Raw genomic sequence first — 25,285 nt, forward strand, 5'->3', positions numbered from 1 at the left:
TGTCTAAAACATTTGAAGACCAAATTTAGTTCTATTTCTGCTAGCCAAGATATTTTTTTATCATTTTCAGTTGGTTCATTATGTTGTTTTGAGATACTTTTCTGCTCAACATGGTTTTTACAGGTGATTATTTGAGCTACTGCAGACTTCCTGTCAGCTTGAACCATTAGTCTATGTATATATATATATCTCTTAGGCCAACAGTATAATATCAATACCACAATTAAATATAAAATACGTGAGCAAATACTATCTTTGGCTCACACTGCGATACACCTTTCTCCAGTTTGCACAGCCTACGACTGGAAATTGCTGACAATTCCATTTTGAGCGCCCAGCTCACCCAGTGTCAGAATGTCAGATTGAGTGATCTGTGACTGCCGCTGCACACAGTAGTAAATAACGGCGCCATCAGGCCCCAAGGTTTGCTCTGTATTGATTTGTTCTCTATGATTGGCTGTAAGCCAACTCTTTAAATTACAGCTACCATGGCAACCACAAATACTCTTGATTTTTCTCGACTTTGGGGTTGTGGGCTTGTACAGGAAGTGTTCGAAGCCTGGAAATAAAATCAAAAGCAAAAATTGATCATTTAGCTACAACCCGTTTTTATTTGTGGATTCATTTGAATAATTTCTTTGAAAATTGCAGGATATCCATCCTTTTTCCATTGCTCACTTTTTCAATAACGAATATATCTATAATTAATATGTACTTTTATGACATTTTGTAGCAGAGTTGCATTTAAATGTAACTAATTTGAATTTGATCAGTAATGATTTTTAATTGCAGACTGCAAAAATTCCTGGGGACGGGATTTATAAATTATTGAACTGCTCTCTGCCTGCATCTGTAAGAAATTAGTGACTAAATGTGAAGAGTTTTTAGTGGCGTATTGCGCAGCTCGCTCTACTGTTCCCGGAAGTTTTTCTGGTTTTGTGGTGGTGCACAGTGGTGCATTGCAGACACTCATGCGATTGATTCCCTTCCCAATTCTGTTAAATCTCTGTCTCTTGTCTTGCCACCCACAGCTCCTTCAGCTTCACGCAAGCACGCTTTTTGTAGCATGTGGAGTCAGACACGCTCGCTTTCTTCTTCCTTCACACACTGTGATGATGCCACTGATAAGACAAACAAAACTAAATCCACCCAAAGTTGAAGAAGAGTTTGATTTAGAATATCGCTGCACTCTAATGATTTTTCTTTAGTTCTTCGAGCAGGTGTATGTTTTCACGAAGCTTGCCATTGAAAACTGACTTACCGTGCTAAGGTGTTCTCCGTATAAAACCCCTCAACCTACCCCCTGGAGGAATGTGAGCATGATGGCTTGCCCATGCATGCTGAGCTCATGCGCCTGTGATAAGGCTGTGCCAGTCAGCTGCTGCCAATGTCTCTGCCTGCCAGCTCTTTGATGAGAAAGATCCTCTTCTTACTTTCTCACCCAGTGCCTACTGTACATATATTTTAAAAAACTTTCCCTTTTTTAACTTTTAACTTTCTGCACTTTTGCTCTCATATTACTCATCTGCATATTTGAATGCATATCTCCAGCAAAAACTGTAGTATAGATTCACATTTTATTCAACCAAAATTTAATCTCTGTCTGCCTGTCCCAGATATTCCCTCTGCTCTCTTGCTCTATCTCACTCCATTCACGATCAAGTTTAATATATGATCTTGTTTGTTTTCCCTCCTGCTCCATATCTCATGCAGTGGAGGTGGTTCTTGTTTTTCATTTTTTTTTTTCTAAAGAAATCTCTCAGGGACAAGGAAACACAAGCCCCAGCTGCTTCTTTACCTCCTTTTTTTCTTTTCCTCTTTCTCTCACACTCTCTCATGGCCCTATCATATCCTCATTCTCTCCTCAGAAACATCCCACTCCGTCCTCAGGCAGTTCTCCTCCCCTTTTTTGCTTTCCTGCCTGATTTCTTTTTTGCCCTGCACCCTCTACCTCATCTGTTGTGTTTCATGTGTTGCTGTGAGGCTAGGCTCTCTTCCATAGATTAGGTGAAGGGCCTGCCATAGGCTCCTTGACACTAACGGGGAGCAGACCAGGACCCTGTAAACCCCTGCAGCTGCCTCCCTGAGCTCTCCTACACATCCCCAGAACTCTCTGCACCGGCCTGCTTTCACATTCTCTCTTTCTGTCCTGCATCCTTCCTTTTTTCCCCTTTTTTTCCCCCCTCCTTCACTCCCTCTTGCCTGAGTCCCTGCAGAGTGGTCTTTCATCTTTTTGAAGAGGAGGCCCTGAAATGAAAGGCTGGGAAGCATGCATGGATGGGTGTGCATGCGTAAGGTTTATGGGAAGAGTAGGGGGGTACATTTCTGCGATCTTCCCTCCATGGGCCGTAAGGTCACCTGGAGGCCTTTGCCAGCTCTGCGTTCTCTCTTGATGTAAGGAGCAGGAATGGAGGAAGGAAAGGGAATTCGGCAGCCTCCAAAGTCAAAGACATTCTCCGGCCTTTTCCAATCTCCCTTGGCTCCCAGACATATGTGTGTGATGGTGGAGATGCTGTTAGATATTTCGTGGGGTGGGTTGTGAATGGGTCTGAATTAGAAAGGGTAATATCTTGCTGTTGTTTTTTTTGCTCCTCCGACTCTGGAGGTTTTTGGCAGGGATTGACCGTACGCTATTGGGATGACTGCTCAGCTCAGGGCTGTAGCCCCAGGTGACCCTACTCTGGCGAAGCTCTCCTGCCGATGAAAGAGAATAATGAATGCATGCGCATGAGACAGGACAGGGCCTGCCACAGCACGGCAGAGTGGAGCAGAAGGGAGGGGAGCCGAGGAGAGATGGGTCAGAGCTTTGCATTTGATCCCCTTTTTTTCATTCACACTACTTTATACGACCGAAGATTGCACTATTACACTTGAATACTTGGTCTTTACAAATACTGAGCGTTAATGGTTACAAAAGTTATGCTTTAAATTCTCAAAAATGTCCCAGTTTGCTGTTACATCTCTCTCTCTCTCTCTCTCTCTCTCTCTCTCTCTCTCTCTCTCTCTCTCTTTCCCTGTCTTTCTCTGTCTCTTTCTCTCACCCTCTCTTTCTCTGTCTCTCGCTCTCTCTATCTCTCTGTCTCTCGCTCGCTCACTCTCTGGCTGTTAGAGGGCTTGTCTGCCGTCGGTCCGGTTCCCCATGGGGAAGTGCAATAAACAGATCAATACAGCGGCCCTGCACACATTAATATCTGTCGCGCCACCCCCGACCTGATCGCTCAGCCCCACACGCCGGCCTCGGAAATGGCCGCCAGCTCCCACGGGAACTGTCTAATTAAAAAAGGGCTGGAGGAGAGAAAAAGAAGGAGGGAGGGAGAGAGGGAGGTGCACAGGATGGATTTTCTATTTAACACCCTTTCATTAGATTGTGAGCTTCCTGTTGTGACCCTGTTAGTTTGGTAATGATGGGAGATGGGCTTGGCCAGCCTGTTATAAGAGAGAGAGAGTGACAGAGAGACAGGGAGGACAGAGGCTGTGACTAGAGAATACAGTACTCAAAGGAAAAGCTCAGCTTTAGATGGTAACCCATAAATAAGGTCATTTGTGTGTACTGTGTGTACTGTTTATCATGTGCATTTTTCTCCGGGCTACAAATGAGGTGTTGTTAAGATACACGCAGGACAAAGTGTACTGTACCAAGTGGTTTTAAATATTCTGACCTGAGGCACTGATCTTAAATAACACAGAGGGGTTGCGGGATCATGTTGAAATGTTCTAAGCATTATGTTCTGTGTGTCCTTAGAGCTGCTGCGTGTGCGTCAGGAGGCTCTGAGCGCTGTGAGGAACCCAGGAGCCATGGAGGCTCATCTCCCCTCTGCAGGCAGCTCCTCCAGCCAGAGGAGGAAACAAGGCTTGCCCCAGCACAGGGATGCACACTTTAATGAGAGGTACGTATAACAAAATCATTATTTTCTTTGAGTGTACATATATGATCTCAAAAAATACCCTAAAACCGCTAAGTAATATAAAATAAATGTCCAAACTTTAGGATTAATCAAGTATGTAGGAAGTCGGAGTGGGCGGTAGGGGTTAATGTAGAAGTGTATGATGAGGTGTTTTGGGTCTAGGAAGACAAAAAATACAATTTGTTTGAGTTTTTTAGTTTGGCAGTCAGTAGGCCGATGCTTTTTTTTTTTTTTTTTTTTTACTTCTAAGATACATTTCATGGTCTCTCTAGTACCAGTGGGCTTTAAACCACACATATGGATGCATTTTCACAAATCTAGATTGTGGGATTGAGCAGATTTGAACAGCCTGTGTGGATAAGTTGACCCTGTGTCAAAGGGGAACACCTCCCAGGCACACTTTAAGACCACAGAAACAAGGAAATGCCCTATGCTTTTAAAATAACATGAATATTTTGCACTAATAATGAACCCAACATTCAGCTCTAATGAATACTGCATGCAGATTTTGAGTGGGTGACTGCATGTTGGAGAGTATAAAAGAAGGAAAAAAGGAAGGAAACTGTATTGTATGCTGAAGTCAGGGAAGAAGAGAAAAAAGGGGGAAGAAAGGCCGACGGTACTGAGGCAGAGGCAGCGATATAAAGGAAAATCTCTTTAATGGGATCCGATTGCCAGTGGGCATTACTTCTTTGCATCCTTGTCCGATTTGATCTTGTCAGGAGGTATTTATGGGGCTTTGGGCTATGCCGGTCGTCCAGGCGCCGCACACCTCCCCACACACCCCTCCCTTCTAAACCCCCACCCCCCGCAAGGCCCTGGCGCTCGCCTCCGCCTCCAAAGAAAGCCCAAGCAGCGGGAGTGGGCGGGTAATTGCTTGTCGATTATTTATGTGGCACGGGAAGCCGGAGGATCGATAATGGGCTGGTGAGACGAGGCGTGAGAGATGGAGGGAGGGAAGGATGGAGGGAGGAAGTGGGCTGAAGCGGGGAGGGCAGCGTAGGCGGTGCGTTCTGTTCCATGCCCTGACGGGAACACAGCATGCAGCTCGGTCCAGCCAGCCACCTTTACTCCGCTCACCTGCCATAATTAGCCACACAGGACTACTGATGTTAACTAGCCCTGCATGCTTTTCTGTTCAAGGGTGAGGGGTGCTGTTTTTTCTTTCTTTCTTTCGCTTCCTCTCTTAGTTTTCTGGTTTTAACCCTTGCTTCACCAATAATAGTGCCCCACATCAGCTGTATTTTTTTGGAGTTCTTCCAGTCAGGACAGAGAGGGTCACATGCTTTTGCCATTGACTGTGCATGACATTGGGAAAAGGACAGGCATGTCCGATTCCGGCCTCTCAAATAAAGCATCGACTGGGAGCCAGGCAGGCTGAAAGGGTGAGCCGAAACCCATTGCTCAAGCTCACCTTTCCATCGACTGTCCATAATTGATTATCCAATGCCCATTAGTGGCTATTGTTAAAAACAAATCATTACAGCGATCAATAGCTGTACAGCCCCAGCCAACCATTTGTCTGATTGCATTTAGGGAATCTGCAAGGCAAATCCTAATGCGTTTGGCATGTGGAGCGGCAGTAGGAACAGACAGTGGTCTGGGGGTGGGAGGTGGTGGTGGGGAACGGGAGTGAGAGCACGAGTGAGAGCCTCATGCATTTTAATGAGCTTCCTGTGCAAATGTGTTCCTGTGGAGGCAAGGCGAGGCGAGGCGAGGCAGGAGCGGCACCGAGAGCGGCTAATCCCCTGCGCTCCGCTCATTAATGGCCGTCCTGTCAGCTCCGCTCCACTCCTCTCTCATCTCTCTCTGGCCTGGCTAGTTTACGCACACGCACACACACACAGAAGCACAAGAGCACACACACAAACACACGCACGCACAGGCAGGGCGCAATGCTGCCGCCACACTGACAGGTCGTCACACATGAGGAAACCGCCTGAGGTTTCAAACGGGGGAGAGGAAGAGAGAGTTGGTGAGAACTATGACATGGTTTGCTATTTAGGACACATATATAAAACCGATATAAGCATGGCTCATTAATAGTTTCCCTCTGGTGAGAAAGAGGGACAGAACCTAAATGAAGTCAGCGTTTGGGGAAAACACTAATGGTTATATAGAGAGTTTCATTGTGTACACGCGTGTGCGCTGGAGGTGTGAAGGAGTTAAGTCTCAGCAAAACACAAAAACACCTCTCCTGCTAGCCCAACCCTCTCTTATCGCCCCCTTGGAACCCAGAATGAAACAGTTAAAGCCTGCCTCCTTCTAAATTGCTTCCTATAAAAAGAGAAGCACGTCTGCCGGGTACGTCTCCTCATGATTACAGCTAATTACGATCGAGCGGACGCCTCGCGGCCCCAGTCATGCAGCTTTAATTGACCGTTATTCATCTGCAGGCCGTGCGGGGCGGCACGAAGCTTGGCGGGCCCCGGCCAGCGCCGCTCGGCCTAATTGTCCGGCCTGAGGGATTAGACCAGGTGATTACACACTTCACAGTGTAATTACATAAGCACGGCTGGGCTGCCCGCCCGGCTCCAGGCTCCAAGGTCATGCGCTGCCTTCCCCGAGATTAATTGGCGCTGCCACCGAAGCGCAAGGCACCAGCGGAAAGCGATTATACGATTAGCATTAACATTTCAACAGCGGCCCGATCGATCGAAGACACCCCCCCTCCTCTTGCGCGCTCTCTCTCTCTCTCTCTCTCTCTCTCTCTCTCTCTCTCTCTCTCTCTCTCTCTCTCTCTTTTTCTCTCTCTCTCTCTCCTCCCCCACTGCTTATTTCAACCTCTTCCTGCTTCATTCGCCTTTCTTTCCTGTTCAGTTTTTTATTTCAGTTTTCTTTTTTTGGTATTGTAGGTTTCTTGTTGTTTTCAGGGATAATGACATGCAAGGGCTATTTAGTTTGGGCATGATTGGAAACCATGTAGAGCAGAATAAAAGCCGGCTCTCTTTTCTTGCTTTCTTGACTTCACATGGTTTCTTTCCCCTCGTTGTGTTTGGATGTTGGTGTGTTTGTTTTGTGCTGTGCTGCTCCGGTTCCCTCCCCCTGGAGCAAAAACTGCTCACAACAACAAAGCAACGACGCCACACTCTAGCCTGAGTGTTGACTTCATACAATCCGCAAGCGTTCTTACGTAGGCTTTACATACAAAGTATATTCATAAATAATAGAAATCATTCAATATTAATGGCACCCTTGGTAAAGAGGGGTAAAAAAAAATTCACGCAGTATATCTCACACAGACTATACGAGCGTGTCCTGAACTTTTATTTTAAGTATGTTTGTACTAAGACAAATCTTATCAAAAACAAAAAACAAAAAATGTTTTTTAGCAGAATTATGTCCCTAAAAATTATAATGACATAAATGTAACTAGATCATATTCTAATTGGTATTTTTTACCTTTTAAAGTTTTGACCTGGGTAAATTTACGTTTAACATTTACGTGCACTGGTGTACAAATGTAAGCTGACAGAGAGGCCAAATCTCCTTGGTCATTCGGCAGTATGGAGAACATTCGAGAAGACACAAATAAAATTAGATAAAAGTGTGTTGACTTCCATAAATTCTCCAAGCTCAAGTCAATCTGACTTGTTTAAAAGTCCACATTCTTTTATTTAACCCCTACATATAAACTTATGCAGTTTAATAAACACTACAGTAACAATGTATATATACACTTATATGCATACATACACTAGCCATCAGCCCTGCAATTATCAGCTCAACCTTATGCAACAACGCAGAGAAGTAGGCTACATCTGCGTATTTTCTTGCTCTGTACAATCCATCTATATCTCTCTCTCTTCCTCATGCTTTTCTCTCCTTGTTGCGCTCTCCACTTCACCGCTACCGCTCGATAAAGGTGTATGCAGTATTGAATAAGAGCCGCCCGTATTCTCTGACCATACAAAAGGAGAAAAACATAATTGAGAGCCTTTTTGAAAATGGAGGGGGGCCCTCGCCATTTATTGGCTGAATGCAGCCAATAAAACCCAGTGGGAGGAGGTGTGTGTGTGCATGATTGTGGTGTGTGGGTGCTCAAGGGTAGAAGAGGAAGGTCTGTGTTAATTAGGAGGTGCTTCAGCCTGTAGCCCAGGCGAGGCAAAGGGGCCGCCCCAGCTGTCAGAGTATGACATGCTCTTATTGTGTATTCAGCCCTCATTACCAGTGTGGTGGGGCCGAGGAACGAGCTGGGAGTGAGGAGGGGGAAAGGCCCAGGTTACAAACAGTGCCGCTGGCCGCAGCGTGACAGGACTGATGAGGGGCTATTGCTGCACGCATGCACTAGAGCGAGAGATGAAAATAGGCAAAGAGGAAGTGCACGGCATTTACATAATACGTACTGTAAAACACACAGCATGCATCACACTGGAGAAATTAGGTGATTTTTTTAAACGTTTCTGAAAAAAAGATGATTGATAAGGACCGTTCTCAATGATTTTGAGTCAGTAAACTCAAAACAACACAGCTTGCATTAACAACTCTCACCTCATCAGTTTCCCATGCTTCCTAGACATAGTGTTATGCTATTACAAGGGCACCACAACTTAAATTTGTTATATTGTCTTTAAATGTATATCACTAATTTGCTCATTACAGGCTTAGAGTTACATTTTTTAGCCTTGAAATTAGCCCCTTCCTCAATTTAGGGAGATTTTTCTTAGAAAACAACTAAAGATAAAGAAACAGTTGAATTCAGTTTAATTTAATTTAATTTCAATTATATGGCACTTTAAACAACGGACGTCTTTACAATGCAGTTTTACTGAAATCTGGATATATACGTGGATCAATAATGAGTAATCCTCTACAACAGCAAGAGGAGCCAGATTTAAAAGAGAACAAATCTTCTTCTGGCTGACACTGGATTATGAGTCATTACGCCTCAATAAACTGTAGGCTATATATTCAAATCATACTGAGTGTGTTGAAAAGATCTTCGGTACATCCGTACATCAGGGTCTGTAATGATTTCGTTTTTTTTTTTTCTTCCAAATCTAAATCTGTATGAATTTTATTCAGTGAGCGTAGTCTTGATGCTGTTCACACCTGCCATTATAAATTTGTCTGATTTCATATATTGTTTTCGATGGACAAAGGCTGTCCCACACAGCAGTCTTTCACTGAATTTATGTTCAGGCAGAAATCCTATTGTATGTACCTGCATGTAAACGCTTTAAATGCACGGTCTACTAGTGAAATTAATAAATGAAAGAGATGATGAAATGACAAACAAAGCTACAAAAAAGCAACTTTTTTTTTATGACTATAAACCTTTATCCACAAGCCCTGCAGCTGAGAGTCCTTCCATTCACCACCATTTCCAAACAGTCTTTATGCATCACACACCGCCTCTGAATGTAATTTAAGGAATTGAATCACAGTGTCAGCTATAATCACAATTCACACCTGTACTTAGCTCTGTCCAATTACAATCGGTTCACCCAAGACACATTTTCCTGCCAGGTGTGCATGGGGGATTTATTTCCAGCAGAGGGTATGGTTTTGGTTAGAGGGAAACGCTGGTCAATGTTTTTGTTGTAGTTACAGTCCACCTTAAAAGACATCGAGGGCTCAAAAAATTGCAAACTGCTTTACGCAGACTGGAAGTCACATCTATAAAAATAGTAAAAGAGGAAGTTTTTCCAGTTTATTAAGCTGGCTTGTTTTTGTGTTCACACAGAGAGTTATCCCATCCTCCTCCACTACTGTCCCCGCAGAATGCACCTCATATTGCACTGGGTCCTCATCTGCGGCCACCGTTCCTAGGCATGCCTTCAGCTCTGTGCCAAGCACCAGGTGAGCATAATACACTTCATTCATCTAAGAATTGGATTGGTTTATTATACAGCAAATTGTCTATGGATAGTAAATGATAATTAACAAATGATAATTGGATTGTAAACAGATTTAAGTGCAAAAGAAATAAAGTTTACAAAGGTGGATGCATACTGAAACAGGTTTGTTTTCAACTAATAATAGCTTAACATGGTCTATTCAACAGTTTTTTTTTATAGTTATTTTTACTCATTACAAATATCAAAGATCTGTGAAATACAATGCACTAAAAACCTTGTAATAATCCCAATTCCTTCATCTGAATAATTTTTTTTATGATCTGGATACTTTTGACCTTGGCGTATACTAGGCCTAGAAAACAAGCATAAAAATATCAGCATGTGTTGTGAATTCAGAAAATCTGGAAATAATGCATTTTTTTTTTATTTGGGTCGTTTAACCTTAGATATTACAGTAGTTTTATTATACGTCTCATGAGACGAATACGATTTTCTCTCTGTTTATTCTTTACAGCATACGGTTTCCTACAGCCTGCTCAAGCCGAGATGTTTGCACGTCAACAGGAGATGCTGCGCAAACAGAACCTCGCTAGGTATTGAATTCTTAGCATCGCGTGTTGTGTTCGTCTAGCAGTATTGCATCATGGCAACTAATGCTCCATTTTATTCAAAGTGTGTACCATGGCATTTATTACAATACAACTGTACAGGTTTAAAATGTCTACTAAAACCCCAAATACCTAGTATTTTTACTTACTGTCTAATTTTTTATGATTCTCGAATATTAGCAAAAATCTACACGAACACAAACTTTAAGCTTGAGCAGTGAATGTGTGTGCATGCACTAGTGAGAAAATAAAATAGGGGTCATATTGATCACAAAATGGCTAATCTATGTAACTGAATATATACTGAGTATTGTTATATTCTTTGGATTTGCTCAAGTTTTATATATGGAAAAATTCACCTAATAAAGCTTTTGGCTCTGATCAAAGTTTATAGCGAGAACTGGGAAAACTGGGTAATCTTGATTTAGCAATTATGCTAAATCAAGATTACCCAGTTTTTCCAGTGCTCGCTGCTATAAACTTTCAGTATTGGAACATTTTCATTGCATGCATTTTATTTTTACTAACCAAGGCCCTTATTACAGATTAGAGATGTCTGCTGAGCTGCTGAGACATAAGGAGCTGGAGAATGTTCAGCGGCAGCGACTGTTAGCTGAGCCACTTGCTCTCCATCCGGGTCTGCCTGCTGAACACCCGGCTCTACGTAGCCTTCATGACGTGTCTGACGATGTCACCCGGCGCAACGCCATGTTGCTTCTGCGCCACAACAACACACCTATACTCTCACTTGGCCATCAGGGAGTGAGCAGTGCCTTCAAAGAGTCCAGCAGCCGTAGAAGCTCGAAGAAAGGTGGCACGACACAAGGGGATGACCCATCCCAGTCTAAGGGGCCTGGGGCAGACACGGACATACACGATGAAGACATGAAAGACTCAGACAGTGACGGTGAAGCAGGCGAGGAGCGGCCGGGGGGACTGGCTAAAGCAGATGGGCACAGCCTGAACTCAAATGCTTGCCAAAGCAAGGACACAGCCAAGCCCAGCGAGGCACTGAAGGATCTCGGCGAAGGTTCGGGCAGGCTCAGTGTCCCCTGCAGCTCAACAGTGCCAGAATCACCCAGCCATCATCTCTTCACACCAGGACTAAGCAAGAGCGAAGCCAAGTATCTCCCACCAGGGGCACTGCCCCCTTTCCCCATACTGCCAGGACAGACACTTCCCTTCGGCTTCCCCTACGCCAACCCCTATTTTCACGCTGGTGAGTTTTGATCATTTTCTAGTCAAGTGCCTAATCTTATCCAATGGAAAGTGTTGTCTAGACATAACAATTCAAAGGTCCTAGTCCAAAATAACCAAGATAAAAACACAGAGATTGCAAAAATCGGATTACAGTTTTCTTCCTTGCCTTCTTTGACTCACCATACATGTGTGGAGAGCTCACATGGATCTGGGGTGTGGGATCACATATGCCTGCTCCACTATTTTTATGACCCTCAAAGTTTTTAATCTAAAACCTAAACATGGTCTATTACAGAGAAAGAGAGAGAGAGAGAGAGAGAGAGAGAGAGAGAGAGAGAGAGAGAGAGAGAGAGAGAGAAATATTCTAAAGCACATAAGGAATGTGTTTGTGTATATATGTGTAAGTGTGTGTGTGTGTCTATGGGGGGGGGGGGGGGGGGACCATTCATTAAGTATCAGAATACAAACATCAAAAATACTATATTTGACTCACTATAAAGTCTCACACAGAGAGTCACTTTAGGATTTTTTATGAATGAATCAGCATTTTTTTTTGTGTTGTAGCCTAAATATTTATTTATGAGACCAGTCCCTTGGAGTCAGGACTCTGAAATACGACATATTCTGTAATCCCATCAGCTAAAGGTTTATCACCATCATGGAGGTACTATTTCTCTCTCTCGCTCTCCCCAAGTGCAGTTCCAGCCATCTGAAATACATTACCTACACGTTCACCCTGCAGTGCAGGGACCTCCCATAGGAAGAGGCCCCATTTCTGACCCTTACTGAACTCTGAAATAGATGGGGTCATTAACCGAGCCATGTGCGCGTTATGTGTGTGCGTGCACGTGTGTGTGAGTTTGTGCGTGGAGGGTGGGGAGGGGCTGCTTCATGGGGTTTCTTTTTCTAATGATTTATGCTTCCTCTTGGCTCGGCGGGCTGCCAGGCGCCATGGGAGGTCTGTTTGTGGACGGGGAGGAGGCGGCGGCAGCGGCAGAGGACATCAGCAAGTGGAGTGTGGAAGAGGTGTGCAGCTTCATCAGCAGCCTGGCAGGCTGTGGAGAGTACGCCCAGGTGAGGACAAGAGCAGGAGCAGAGCGCCACACACTTCCTCTCCCCGGCCCTCTCAAACAGGGGGGATGCCGGAAACGGAGAGCGAGAGAGTAGACAGGAGGGGGAGAACTCGGGCTACAAATTCATAGAGTGGCCAGAATTCGAATTTATCATAGTGCTATTAGATAGTAGTGATGGCTAGCTACTTTAAAGTTTGGCTGTTTGAGCACTGGCCAAGGGCCGCTCCGCACTGCTCTTATCTTTGTCTCGCACACAGCTCTGTCAGTCACACATACACACACACACGTCACAAACATGTGCATGCTCAGCGCATCATCCATCCTCACTTCCATTTAATGAAGCTCAATACATCTCTGTGAATGCTTATACGCATGCTGAGCAAAAATAAAATGACTGGCAGTGTTATGAGCATGTGACTGTGAGACTGAGGTCGCATGTCTTTTGTCAGGTGTTTCGGGAGCAGGCTATTGATGGGGAAACGCTGGCCCTACTGACCGAGGAGCACCTGCTCAACCACATGGGGCTGAAACTTGGTCCGGCTCTCAAGATCCGCTCTCAGGTATTGAAGCTGATTGCTTTCATTGTGTTTTTCTGAGTTGTCGAGCTGTAAATGGATGCCGATTTTTGTTAATAATAAAATCCCAGAATTCCCAGTGCGCTTTAAATCATTTAAATTGAACAGTTAAGACTTTTTCAGTGCTACTTCAAATTTAAGTCCTTATTTGCAGTGACACCATACTAAATACTAAGCTTTTATGGGAACGATTTATATAAGCAAAAAGAACTTTCTTTCACTTGTGTAAAGTAAAGAAACCCTATATTTAGTAATGCTGTGAACAATAAACATTTCATACTTATTTTTGAACACCACATTCGTTTTTATCTGTTGAGATATGCTTAACGTTGTGGAACATTTAAAAAGTACCAAAAAAAAAAAAAAAAAAAAAAGCTTCTTGTTGCATAGAAACCAAAATTTCACAAAGACATTTCCATGTTAAATATGAACATATTATTATATTGATCTGTTCTTGATTCTTGATGCATGACTACTAATGCTGTAAGGTCATGGAGTTTTAAATTAGGCTACTAGTTTGTTTATATTTTAGGAAATAGAGCCAAGTAAATTCTTTTAAAAGATATAGCAGGCAGGTACTGAAAAAAAGATTGGTGGACTTTTAAAAACGGCCCCACTCACATCTTGTGTGATAAGCTGTCAGATTCAGAATTCACAGACAGTTCTGCCATTTCTACCTCAGTTTTTTCTGCTTTCATGGTGTTTATTATATGACAGGTGAAGAATATATGTAAATAGGTGTTAGTTCATTTAAAAGATTGAATTTACCTGAACTAGCAGTCAAAGCTCCCCAAGTTTTTACATTAGAGTTAAGGATACTGTATATGCCGAGTTCTCGTGTTTTTTCTGCGTATGCCTTATGTGAGTTGTAACACTAGCATGTATGTGGCTCTTATCCCCAGGTGGCCCGACGCACTGGCAGAATATTCTACATGACCAGCTTCCCGCTGGCCCTCCCACTGGCACCATCTGCTCTTCGCCCGCCGGACCGAGACCCCCTGCCCGCGGAGACCCGGCCACCCTCAGCCCGCAGCACCTCCTCCCCATTTAGTGCCCCTCCGGCCTGCCGCGCCTCCCCCAAGCAGGAAAACGGAAACACCCCTACGGGGGCGGCTTACGACTCCACTAAACCTCTCTCGTAGAGAATACCATTAAAACGCCGACTGCTTCTCCGTATGGCTCGAGCACCTCTACAGGAAGGAGACGGACATGGAGACGGCGGGGGATGGGAGGAAGTGGATGTCTTTGAACTATTCTTTTCTTCCTTTCACCACCCCCCTTATCCCTAAAATTGAAAAAAAAGCAAACTTGGGGACCTTTGCGCTGAGGCACTTATAATGTGGCAAGAATTGTACAGATATTGAGACTGAAACAATGCAAGTCTAAACAGCTCCACCCAGTGCAGTGGCTGCGAATAAACCAAATCCAAAGATGAAGCAAATGGGGCCTGGAGACGAGACAGGAAGCAACAGTGTTTGTGTGTGTCTCTGCACGTGTGTGTGCATGCAAGTGAGAGCGAGGGATCCACAACGTTCTTTCGTGGCAGTCAGACAGACCCTGTCTTCGCCATGATGAACTCTTGCAGTAGCATGGAGCGGAGAAATCCAACATAAAAGGCCATTTATTTTCCTGTTTTTGTCTTTCTTAATCCAGCTTCCAGCCGTTTTCAAATCCCAGTTCTGAGAAACGGAATCATCTTGAGAGGATTAAAAAAAATACAGACACACACAAATGCAGTGAGGAACTAATTTGCTCATCATCAGTGCAACTATGCATTCCACAGTCCAATACCAAAGATGAATGGACGTGTGGAATTTAAGCTGATAGCTTGTTATTGTACAGTTTCTCTAAGTTTACCTGTGACTAATGGGAAAGGTACATAGCTGCTCCCAGGCTCTGTGCAGGGTGTTAAGAGAATGCAGAGAACTTTACACTCTCGTGACCAAAAGCCATCCAAAGGAACAGCCAAGATGATTAAAAAAAAAGAAAGACTTTCTTGTTTCTTTGCTCTGTGCTTGGTATGCTGGTTGAGTTGAGGGTCTGATCTCCAGATCTGCGGTGTGACGACGAATCATTCAGTGGTCACATTAATTACTGTGGGAGAATGTTATGTTGAATTGTACAAAAAAAGACTTACTTTAGAGGAGACTATAGTGAAGGTAACATAAGTGGTACTTTTTGTTAAGTATTGTTGCACGAATTAAATTTTTTTTATTATTATTGAACAAAATGTGACTGACTTGGTGGCACTTTTGTTCAGTTTATTTTTTTTTTATTTACTATCTATTCTAGCTAAAATACTGAGTCCCAAATTCAAATGCTACTTAAGCATATAAATACAAGGAAAAAATATTTATAGGAATTTTCGTTGTAGGTGGATTGACAAAATACAGCCTATAAATAAATAGTCCTTTAAATGGATCCCAAAGAAGAACTTTTTTCCTTTGTCTTTGTTGCAGGGAAATGAAAGGCACAAAGCTCTTTATGCAAATGTTTGAAAAAAAAATTTTTTTCTCCCTTTTTAAAATGTAAGCAATGAATTAAAATCACATCTAGATTTTTCGTCTTTGTTTTGCCTTTATCCTATTTTTCTATTCACCAATGGGTGGAATAAATCCTATGGAAAACTTCCAGATGCTTTTCCCTGTATGCCTCCTGAGTAATGTGTTTATTTCCAACCTCCTCCGCTGCAGTCGGGTTAGGGAGTGGCGCCCGGCTGAACGGTAAATCCCCCAGTCAGGGAGAAAATGGGGTGTGTGTGTGTGTGCGTGTGTCTGTGTGTGAAAGGGGGTTTCAGGTCAACAGCAGCTGTTGGAGCGTAGAGTACAGTCCCAGGCCAAGGCCTTTGAGACCTCTATGTCCCACCTCGTTTACAAAATGACTGACCCTCAGGGACTCCCAGCCTTAAAAACTGTCCTGACTGCACACTGTGACTGTCAGCACCAGGTGCCATATGTGATGCCTGGGTTTAGCTTGAGAGCTGTGCAAAGCTACGTGTGTTTCTCTCTCTCTCACACACACACACACACACACACACACACACACACACACACACACACACACACACACACACACAGAGCATGGCAAATTTTCAGTGAAAACAAAGCAGAATTTCACTAATGCTGTCCAGCTGAGGCTCCGTCTCAGTGTCCCGGTTTCAACTTTGTCAGTGCTTCCGAAGAGCACCTTAATCTAATATGACTCCTCAAACCTGGGGCTGTGTCAGGGGCTGACAATATGGAAACAGACACAATATCCTTTAGTCAAGAATTATATAGCCAACACCTATTCATTAGCCAAGAAAATGAAAAAATATGGATACTAGTAGCAGTCATTTGTACATTTTTCAACTCCCAGCTTCCTCTTCAGCACGACTGTCAGGATTAGAGATTATAAAAGCAATACAAAAATCAAAAGTGCACATCTGGATTTATGGCAGTAGATTACCATTGGCTGTGCACGTATGTTAGCGGTACAGAACCCGAGATACTCCTTTAATGTGACCAAATTCTTCTCAGAAATTTTTTTCTGAAAAATTGATTGGCTCTATACACTAAATAGACAAAAGTTTGAAGAAAAATGACCGTTGGATTCATTTCTAATGAACTTGTAAACTTTTTAAACATCCTATTCCACATTTAGTCCCCGTTTACTGTTCAAATAACATTGATTCTACTGGGAAGATGTTCCACTAGATTTTGGAGTGTGCTTGTGGAAATTGGGTGACTGGGGTGCACTCAGCATTCCTATTAATTTCAAACGTGTTCAGTAGAGTTGAGGTCGGAGTGCTATAACAGGCCACTCAAGGTCTTCGACTCCAACCCATGTAAACCATATCTTCATTTAACTCTTTTGTGAACAGGTGCATTGTCAGGTTTAGATCTCCTATTTGTGAAGTGAAAATTCAATCCCCATCCTTTGTGTGCTTTCAACTTTGCAGTAGCAGTTTAGGGAAAAACCACATATAGCTATAAAAGTCAGGGTGTCTTTGTCCATAAAGTATGTGTAATATAATTATATACACTGCCCGTCCCAAAAAAAAAGGCTTACACTAATATTTCATTTGATTGCCTTTAGCTTTGATTACGGCACGCATTTGCCATGGCATTGTTTCCATAAGCTTCTACAATGTCACAACATTTATTTCTGTCCAGAGTTGGAATAATTTTTCTCCAAGATTTTTTATTGATGGGAGAGTCGGACCACTGTGCAAAGTCTTCTCCAGCACATCCCAAAGATTCTCAATGGGGTTAAGGTCTGCACTCTGTGGTGGCCAATTCATGTGTCCAATCCAGAAAATTATGTCTCATGCTCCCTAAACCACTCTTTCGCAATTTGAGCCCGAAGAATCCTGGCAGTCATCTTGGAATATGCCCGGGAAGAAAAAATCTATTCTTTGGGCACATAATGTTGTTGAAACTAGACCTGATCAACTGCAGCAACTCCAGATCATAGCACTGCCCCCACAGGCTTGTAGATAGGCACTAGGCATGATGGTGCATCAGTTCATCCAACTTTTTTCTTATCCTGATGCACCAATCACTCTGGAACAGGGTAAATCTGGACTTATTAGACCACATGACCTTCTACCATCCTTCTAATCCAATCTTTATGCTCTCTAGCAATTTGAAGACTTTTCTTCCGATTAGCCTCACTGATAAGTGGTTTTTTAAGGCTACACAGCTGTTTAGTCCCAATCCATTGAGTTCCCTTCGCATTGTGTGTGGAAATGCTCTGACTTTAACTATTAAACATAACCGTGAGTTCTACTGTAATTTATTTATGATTTGATTTCACCAAAACTTTAAGTGATCGTCGCTCACGATCATTCAAGATTTTTTTATACTTCCAGTTTTTAATAATCCGTTGGACAGGTCATAACACAATTTTAGTAGTTTCAGCAATCTCCTTAGATGTTTTCTTTGCTTGATGCATGCCAATAATTTGACTCTTTTGAAACAAATTAACAATTTTTCCACGACCACAGGATGTGTCTTCTGACATGGTGGTTTAGTAAATGAGAAGCTAGCATCAGTTAGGGTTAAATAACTTGTTGCCAGCTAAAACATATTCATCCATGCAGTAATTATCTAATGGGAGGCTCTTACCTATTTGCTTAGTTAAATCCAGGTGGTGGCTTTTCTTTTTTGGCAGGCTCTCTCTCTCTCTCTTTATATATATATAAAAGGTAATGAACAGAAGAGAAATTCAAATCAAGTTAATAGTTTGTGACACTAACCTTTGTCTGCAAACCAGCATACATTTTTCTAGGCACACTCACGATTCTAGGTACAGTTTTAAATGAACTTATCATTTAGGATGCTCCATACATCTTGGAGAACTAACCACAGATCTTCTGTAAATGTAGGCTGCCTCTTCTTGTAATCCCAGACAGACTCGATAATGTTGGCATTAGGACTCTGTGGGGGCCAAAACTATTACTTTTAGGGCTTTTTATTGTTCTCTATACTAAAGATAGTTCCTAATGACACAATTAAATTTATTGCATTATTGATAAATATCTACCTGTATTTTTCAGCATTGAGGACACCATTAATCCTGACCAAAACTCCATTTGCAGAAATGCAGCCTTCAACTGTCAAAGAACCGCCACCATGCTTCACTGTTGCCTGCAGACACATTACTGTACCGGTCTGTACAGGTCTCTACTGTAACGTTTTTTTCACAGCCAAATATTTTAGACTCATCATTCCAGAGCACCTGCTGCTATTAGTCTGCAACCCAGTTCCTTTGTTTTTGTGCACAGTTGAGTAGCTGGGCTTTGTTTACGTCAGAGGTATGGCTTTTTGGCCGCAATTCCTCAATGAAGATCACTTGTGGCTAGACAGCACCAGACAGTAAACAGATTTACCTATTTCCCACTGGTTTCCACCAGTGTTAATGGCACTGCTGGACATCTTTCTGATGTTAAAGGAAAGCATGATGTCTTATCCGCTACATTAAAAATCCTTGATCAACAACAGTGCCAGCTTTTTGTGCTTTTATATAATAGCTTGAACATTACATCTCAATTCTCCAGTCTGATTTAAAATCTTTGCCTGGGAGAGACCTAGCTAATGCAGTATAGCTACCTTGTGTTTTGTTGCTGTGCTGTCTTGCCATGCTGTATATCCTGACATCAAATCTCCTATGTTGTAGGACAACCTCCTACATAGCTGTTTCTGTTACAGTTAATGACTTTAAACTTGCATATGAAATTGGTGACAAGTAACCAATGATACCAATGAGGTGATAATCATACACCTGACTCTGATTATACAAATTCACTGACTTTGTGCAAGGGAACAAAGTGCAAAATAATTAAAAAGGTAGCCACAACAAATATTGATTTGGATTTTTCGTCTGTTCATTTGCTTTTCATTTTTTTTTTATCTATAAAAAAACCCCAAATGAAATTACCTTTGAAAGCACTCACAACTGCCTAAACCTTTCACTCTGTATTTCTAAAATTCACAGGGTTATCCCTAACTGAAATACATTTCTTTTTGGAAGGTTTATTGATAAAATGAAGATTTAGTGTTTTCAAATCTGGGTGCACCTGACCGTCAAAAGGGGAATGTTTGACTACACTGACTGAGGTGCAAAAGCATTAGAAACACAGCTGATATAAGATTAAAAGCCTGACAATGCTGCATTGCAGTATTACATGTAGGTATCCAATGACTTGAGGAAAATGTGACATTCACTGTGTAAGGAAATCACATTTAACTTAAGTTGTAGCCCAAGGGTTCTCACCTGGTGGACTGCAGTCTGGATCTGGATCAAACAAAGCATTTGAAAAGATAAAGTACCCCCAGAAAAAAACCCCAGAAAGAAAGAATATAGGGGAAAAAAATTGCTAATAATTAGCAAGAAGAACCAATTTGTTGTACAGGAAAAGATTTGTTGCAGCTTATTGAGTTATACATGCTAAAGCTAAAGGCAGCTCCTCAGAGCAGAGACTAGCTAAAGTGCTAGAGACATCAGTTCAGAAATGGAATCGCAAACAAAGGCAGATTGGTCATTTCATTGTTGTATTCGGTCTGATTAGTAAACTGACAAACCCGACTGGACAGAATAATGCACTTATTTTCTCCATGCCAAATTTAGTAAGTTTCTAACTTGCTAGGTCTGCAGTGATAGTAAAGATCTTTTACTCAAGCAAGCTCCGTGAATATGCGGTTTACATGTGATAGAGTGGAAGCTCTTTAGTGCATCTTGTTTGCTGTAAAACTCAACCTTAAACCTACTGAACACTTTTCTAATGAGATAGAGCACTGAAGCACCCCAGGCCTCCTCACCCTACATCAGTACCTGACTTTACTAACACCCTTGTGGCTGAATGGGCACAGATCTCCACAAGCGCATGCCAAACTCTAGTGGAACACCTTTCCAAAAGAAGGAACAGTAACTAGGGACTAAATGTGGAATGGGATGGTCAAAAAGCACAAATGAATTATTCATTTATAATGTGTCTGGTGCCCACAAACCAATATGTTGCCAATATAGTGTGTTTATAGGGGAGTTTCCTAAAACTGGGTGTGTTATAGGTATAAACCTTTATAAAAATAAATAAATAAATAAATAACAAAAAAACACCCCCACCCAAAATGCTTTTGTTTAATTGTTTTTTTTTTTGGCTTAAGTGTACTATCTATAATATGGGGCTGTACGAATGTATTCCTTCAATTCTTCGGATGCATTATTAATTTTTGCTAATTTTTTTTACTCCAAAATGTAGACAAATACTCTCAAAAAGCGAGGCAATATTTTATAACACATTTTGCAATATATTGTAAAGACAACATACAATCCAACAGAGAAAGGAAGAATATAAAAACATTCACAAATACATCCTCATATTAACCATCTAATTCCCAAATTGAACAATTCAGTTTACAAACATATCTCGGATTTGGCTGTGAAATAGTAAAAGTTGACTCCTAAGCGTCGCCATCTGACCTTTGCAAAAAGCCAGATTTACAAATCAATTAAGCAGCTTTAATTTTCATCACGGGATGCGTGCTTGCATCGTGACAGACTGCTTGCCAAGTCACCAAGGCCTTCAGTCTTGGTCTGAAAGCTCGAGGTCTTCGACCATATCCTCGTCTCCTTCTGCCAGCTCCTGCAGCTCCATGCTCGACACCTGCTTGGGTGCTTTACATTTAGAGCCAGAAGCCTTTGCCTCAGCCTCCTCATTGCCATCTGTGAAGCAAATCAAGACCAGTTCAGAAATGCTGAAGGACACGGACGACTCTGTATCTGAGTTTTCCATTAATGTTTCACTAGTAAGAGGACTTAAAATAAATCCTAGCGGCATTTGAGTGACTCACCAAGCTGTGACTTTTCAGTAATGTACATGCAGGGCGTTATACCCCCAAAAAAGCCACATTTTTGTATTATTAACGTCAACATTTTTTATTATTCTCGTCACATGTGAATAGGATGAGTGAGCTGCGCTTCTCCTCTCGGCTGTTTGCTGCGAATCTTCAAGGTGCAGCTGCTTTAAACCCTGGCAGAAATGAAAGGCATCTCACACTAATACAGTATGAAAGTTCCAGGAGAAACCTCGAGTCTAAACGCAGAGACGTTCCAGAGGGAACTGCGCTTTACTGTGAAGGACTGCCTGTTCCATGCATATGGCAGGCCTCAAAACAAACGTGTTTCCACTTAAACAGTAGTGCCTGGATTTCTGCATCCTCCAGCATGTGAGGGTTACACCTATAGAAAAGATTGCCGCATGGAAACACTGACCTGAATCTTCCTCTCCTTCCGAGGCATCATTGTCATCATCACCACTCATGTCTAACAGATCCTTTAGGCCTTCATCATCAGAGTCATCTGCTTAAAAAAAAATTAATAACAAAACTTATAGGATTTAGTTTTAAAAATAAAAGCAAAATAAATTAATCAGGTCAGTTAGAGAGACATTGCTGCTCGCTCAGCTGATACCACACATAACACTAAGAAATAACCCTTCAATGGCAAATTTGTTAATCCTGTGTGTGTGTGTGTGTGTGTGTGTGTGTGTGTGTGTGTGTGTGTGTGTGAGAGAGAGAGAGAGAATATTTCTAGGCTTTGAAGTGGGATTTGATTAGCTGCAGCCTGGGAGGTGAGCACGGTGCAGACACTGCCTCCCCTTAATTACCCAGCAGCACCCAGGAGCCAGAGTGAGGCGAGACGAGACGTGGTGAGCAGAGCCAATCTGCACAGAAGAGCGGCAGAGCACCACGTGTGCGCCGCTGACGAGCAGAGACATGCATCTTAATAGCGCTGTGTATAGGCTGCGTGACGGGCGCGTGGGCCGCAGGAGTTCAATAAAAGTTGAAAAGCAAAACAAGTCCATGGGATTCGTTTGCACAAGAAAGTTTGAAAGTGAACAACTCAATTCCTATGTAGGTTTCTGACAAGCAATGAGTAACTTAATTAGGTTTCCGCAATTCTACACAAATGCATAACAAGTCACGATCCCAAATAATTCCCTCCAGGAAACATGACGAAAACAGTGGCACACCTGTATATGTTAATGTGCTACATCTCTATTATACTATAAGGCTGTCAAAGTCTCAATTCTGATTGGCCAGAAGGGGTTTTATTATATATGTATTAAATTATGTAATAAATATATAATTTCATAATATATTACTATTATATAGAAATATTATAGTTTATTATAGTATATGAAATATAGTAAAAATACTATATTTCATTATATTTTCTATTCTATACCATTTACTATGTGTCATTTTATTATAGGGGGGTAAAAGTATAAAGAAATTCACATTTTGGTACATACCTCTTTTTTTAAATCATGGTTTGGTTCAATTTAAGTACAGTTAGGGGGAAAAAAATGCATAACAAAATTGCTTGTCGTTTGTTATTAACTGTTATTGTGAACATCAATAGTTTAGATTTTCAAAAAATTTTAAATAAAATGCCTGCTTTGTTAAATAATATATAAAATATAACATTTTATATTAAATAAATTGAGTAATCAATTAAAGTCCGAAAGTCCTGAAAACATTTACACACACACACACACACACACACACACACACACACACACACACACACACACACACACACACACACTCAATTCCTCCACAGCGCAGTAACATTCATTGCAAGTCATCGCAAACGCTTGATTGCTGCTAAGGGTGGCCCAACCAGTTATTAGATTTAGAGGGCAAACACTTTCACATAGGGCCATGTAGTTTTGAGGTTTTTTTTCCATCAATAACAAAAACCTTCATTTAAAAACAGCATGTTGTGTTCAGTTGTGTTATTTTTTTATATATTTATCTTTTAAATAAATTTACATATAAATTTATATATATATATATATATATATATATATATATATATATATATATATATATATATATATATATATATATATAAATTTATTTATATATATATATATATATATATATATATATATATATATATATATATATATATATATATATATATATATAAAGTGAGGAAAACAAGTATTTGAACACCCTGCTATTTTGCAAGTTCTCCCACTTAGAAATCATGAAGGGGTCTGAAATTGTCATCGTAGGTGCATGTCCACTGTGAGAGACATAATCTAAAAAAAAAATCCAGAAATCACAATATATGATTTTTAAACTATTTATTTGTATGATACAGCTGCAAATAAGTATTTGAACACCTGTCTATCAGCTAGAATTCTGACCCTCAAAGACCTGTTAGTCTGCCTTTAAAATGTCCACCTCCACTACATTTATTATCCTAAATTAGATGCACCTGTTTGAGGTCGTTAACTGCATGAAGACACCTGTCTACCCCATACAATCAGTAAGAATCCAACTACTAACATAACCAAGACCATAGAGCTGTCCAAAGACACTAGAGACAAAATTGTACACCTCCACAAGGCTGGAAAGGGCTACGGGGAAATTGCCAAGCAGCTTGGTGAAAAAAGGTCCACTGTTGGAGCAATCATTAGAAAATGGAAGAAGCTAAACATGACTGTCAATCTCCCTCGGACTGGGGATCCATGCAAGATCTCACCTCGTGGGGTCTCAATGATCCTAAGGAAGGTGAGAAATCATCCCAGAACTACACTGGAGGAGCTGGTCAATGACCTGAAAAGAGCTGGGACCACCGTTTCCAAGGTTACTGTTGGTAATGCACTAAGACGTCATGGTTTGAAATCATGCATGGCACGGAAGGTTCCCCTGCTTAAACCAGCACATGTCCAGGCACGTCTTAAGTTTGCCAATGACCATTTGGATGATCCAGAGGAGTCATGGGAGAAAGTCATGTGGTCAGATGAGACCAAAATAGAACTTTTGGTTTATAATTCCACTAAACGTGTTTGGAGGAAGAAGAATGATGAGTACCATGCCAAGAACACCATCCCTACTGTGAAGCATGGGGGTGGTAGCATCATGCTTTGGGGGTGTTTTTCTGCACATGGGACAGGGCGACTGCACTGTATTAAGGAGAGGATGAACGGGGCCATGTATTGCGAGATTTTGGGGAACAACCTCCTTCCCTCAGTTAGAGCATTGAAGATGGGTCGAGGCTGGGTCTTCCAACATGACAATGACCCGAAGCACACAGCCAGGATAACCAAGGAGTGGCTCTGTAAGAAGCATATCAAGGTTCTGGCATGGCCTAGCCAGTCGCCAGACCTAAACCCAATAGAGAATCTTTAGAGGGAGCTCAAACTCCGTGTTTCTCAGCGAATTCTTATTTGCAGCTGTATCATACAAATAAATAGTAAAAAAAAAAATCATACATTGTGATTTCTGGATTATTTTTTTTTTTTTAGATTATGTCTCTCACAGTGGACATGCACCTACGATGACAATTTCAGACCCCTCCATGATTTTTAAGTGGGAGAACTTGCAAAATAGCAGGGTGTTTCTCACACTTTTTTTTTTTTTTTCTCCTCACTGTATATAGCCTATATGATACAAAAAGCATACAGGTGGTTGGGGAACACATATACAGATGGTCCCAAAGTTACAATTGTTTGACTTACGAATTTCTTTTTACTTTCAAGAGCCCTGCTTTAGTGCTGCTGATCCCAAAGTTTTACCTGAAAATGACACAAACTAAGAATACCAGCAGTCTAACTCTTGGGAG

At 41.8% G+C, this 25,285-nt stretch overlaps 2 protein-coding genes across 6 annotated transcripts in view; one reads left to right on the forward strand and one right to left on the reverse strand.

The window, feature by feature from the left end:
• samd11 (sterile alpha motif domain containing 11) overlaps window positions 1–15,151 on the forward strand; it is a 55,366-nt gene extending 40,215 nt beyond the window's left edge. For 3 of the 4 annotated variants that reach the window (XM_083569816.1, XM_083569818.1, XM_083569819.1), the window contains exons 7-13: window positions 3,743–3,887; window positions 9,592–9,707; window positions 10,221–10,299; window positions 10,860–11,533; window positions 12,461–12,588; window positions 13,037–13,147; window positions 14,065–15,151. In XM_083569816.1, coding sequence (XP_083425942.1) covers window positions 3,743–3,887; window positions 9,592–9,707; window positions 10,221–10,299; window positions 10,860–11,533; window positions 12,461–12,588; window positions 13,037–13,147; window positions 14,065–14,304 — 1,493 coding nt within the window. In that variant the 3' untranslated portion in view covers window positions 14,305–15,151. The remainder of the gene's footprint in view (window positions 1–3,742; window positions 3,888–9,591; window positions 9,708–10,220; window positions 10,300–10,859; window positions 11,534–12,460; window positions 12,589–13,036; window positions 13,148–14,064) is intronic. The other variant, XM_083569817.1, reaches the window with a different exon arrangement.
• A 5,769-nt stretch (window positions 15,152–20,920) lies between these two features.
• The window catches only part of noc2l (NOC2-like nucleolar associated transcriptional repressor), a 35,432-nt gene continuing 31,067 nt past the window's right edge, over window positions 20,921–25,285 (reverse strand). Inside the window, exons 18-19 of one of the 2 annotated variants that reach the window (XM_083569850.1) lie at window positions 21,917–22,003; window positions 20,921–21,367 (exon numbers count right to left, since the gene is read on the reverse strand). In XM_083569850.1, coding sequence (XP_083425976.1) covers window positions 21,228–21,367; window positions 21,917–22,003 — 227 coding nt within the window. In that variant the 3' untranslated portion in view covers window positions 20,921–21,227. Of the gene's footprint in view, window positions 21,368–21,916; window positions 22,007–25,285 lie in introns of both variants that reach the window. The other variant, XM_083569849.1, reaches the window with a different exon arrangement.

The sequence above is a fragment of the Silurus aristotelis genome (assembly GCF_946808225.1).
Source record: "Silurus aristotelis genome assembly, chromosome: 19".
NCBI classification, from domain to species: Eukaryota; Metazoa; Chordata; class Actinopteri; order Siluriformes; family Siluridae; genus Silurus; species Silurus aristotelis.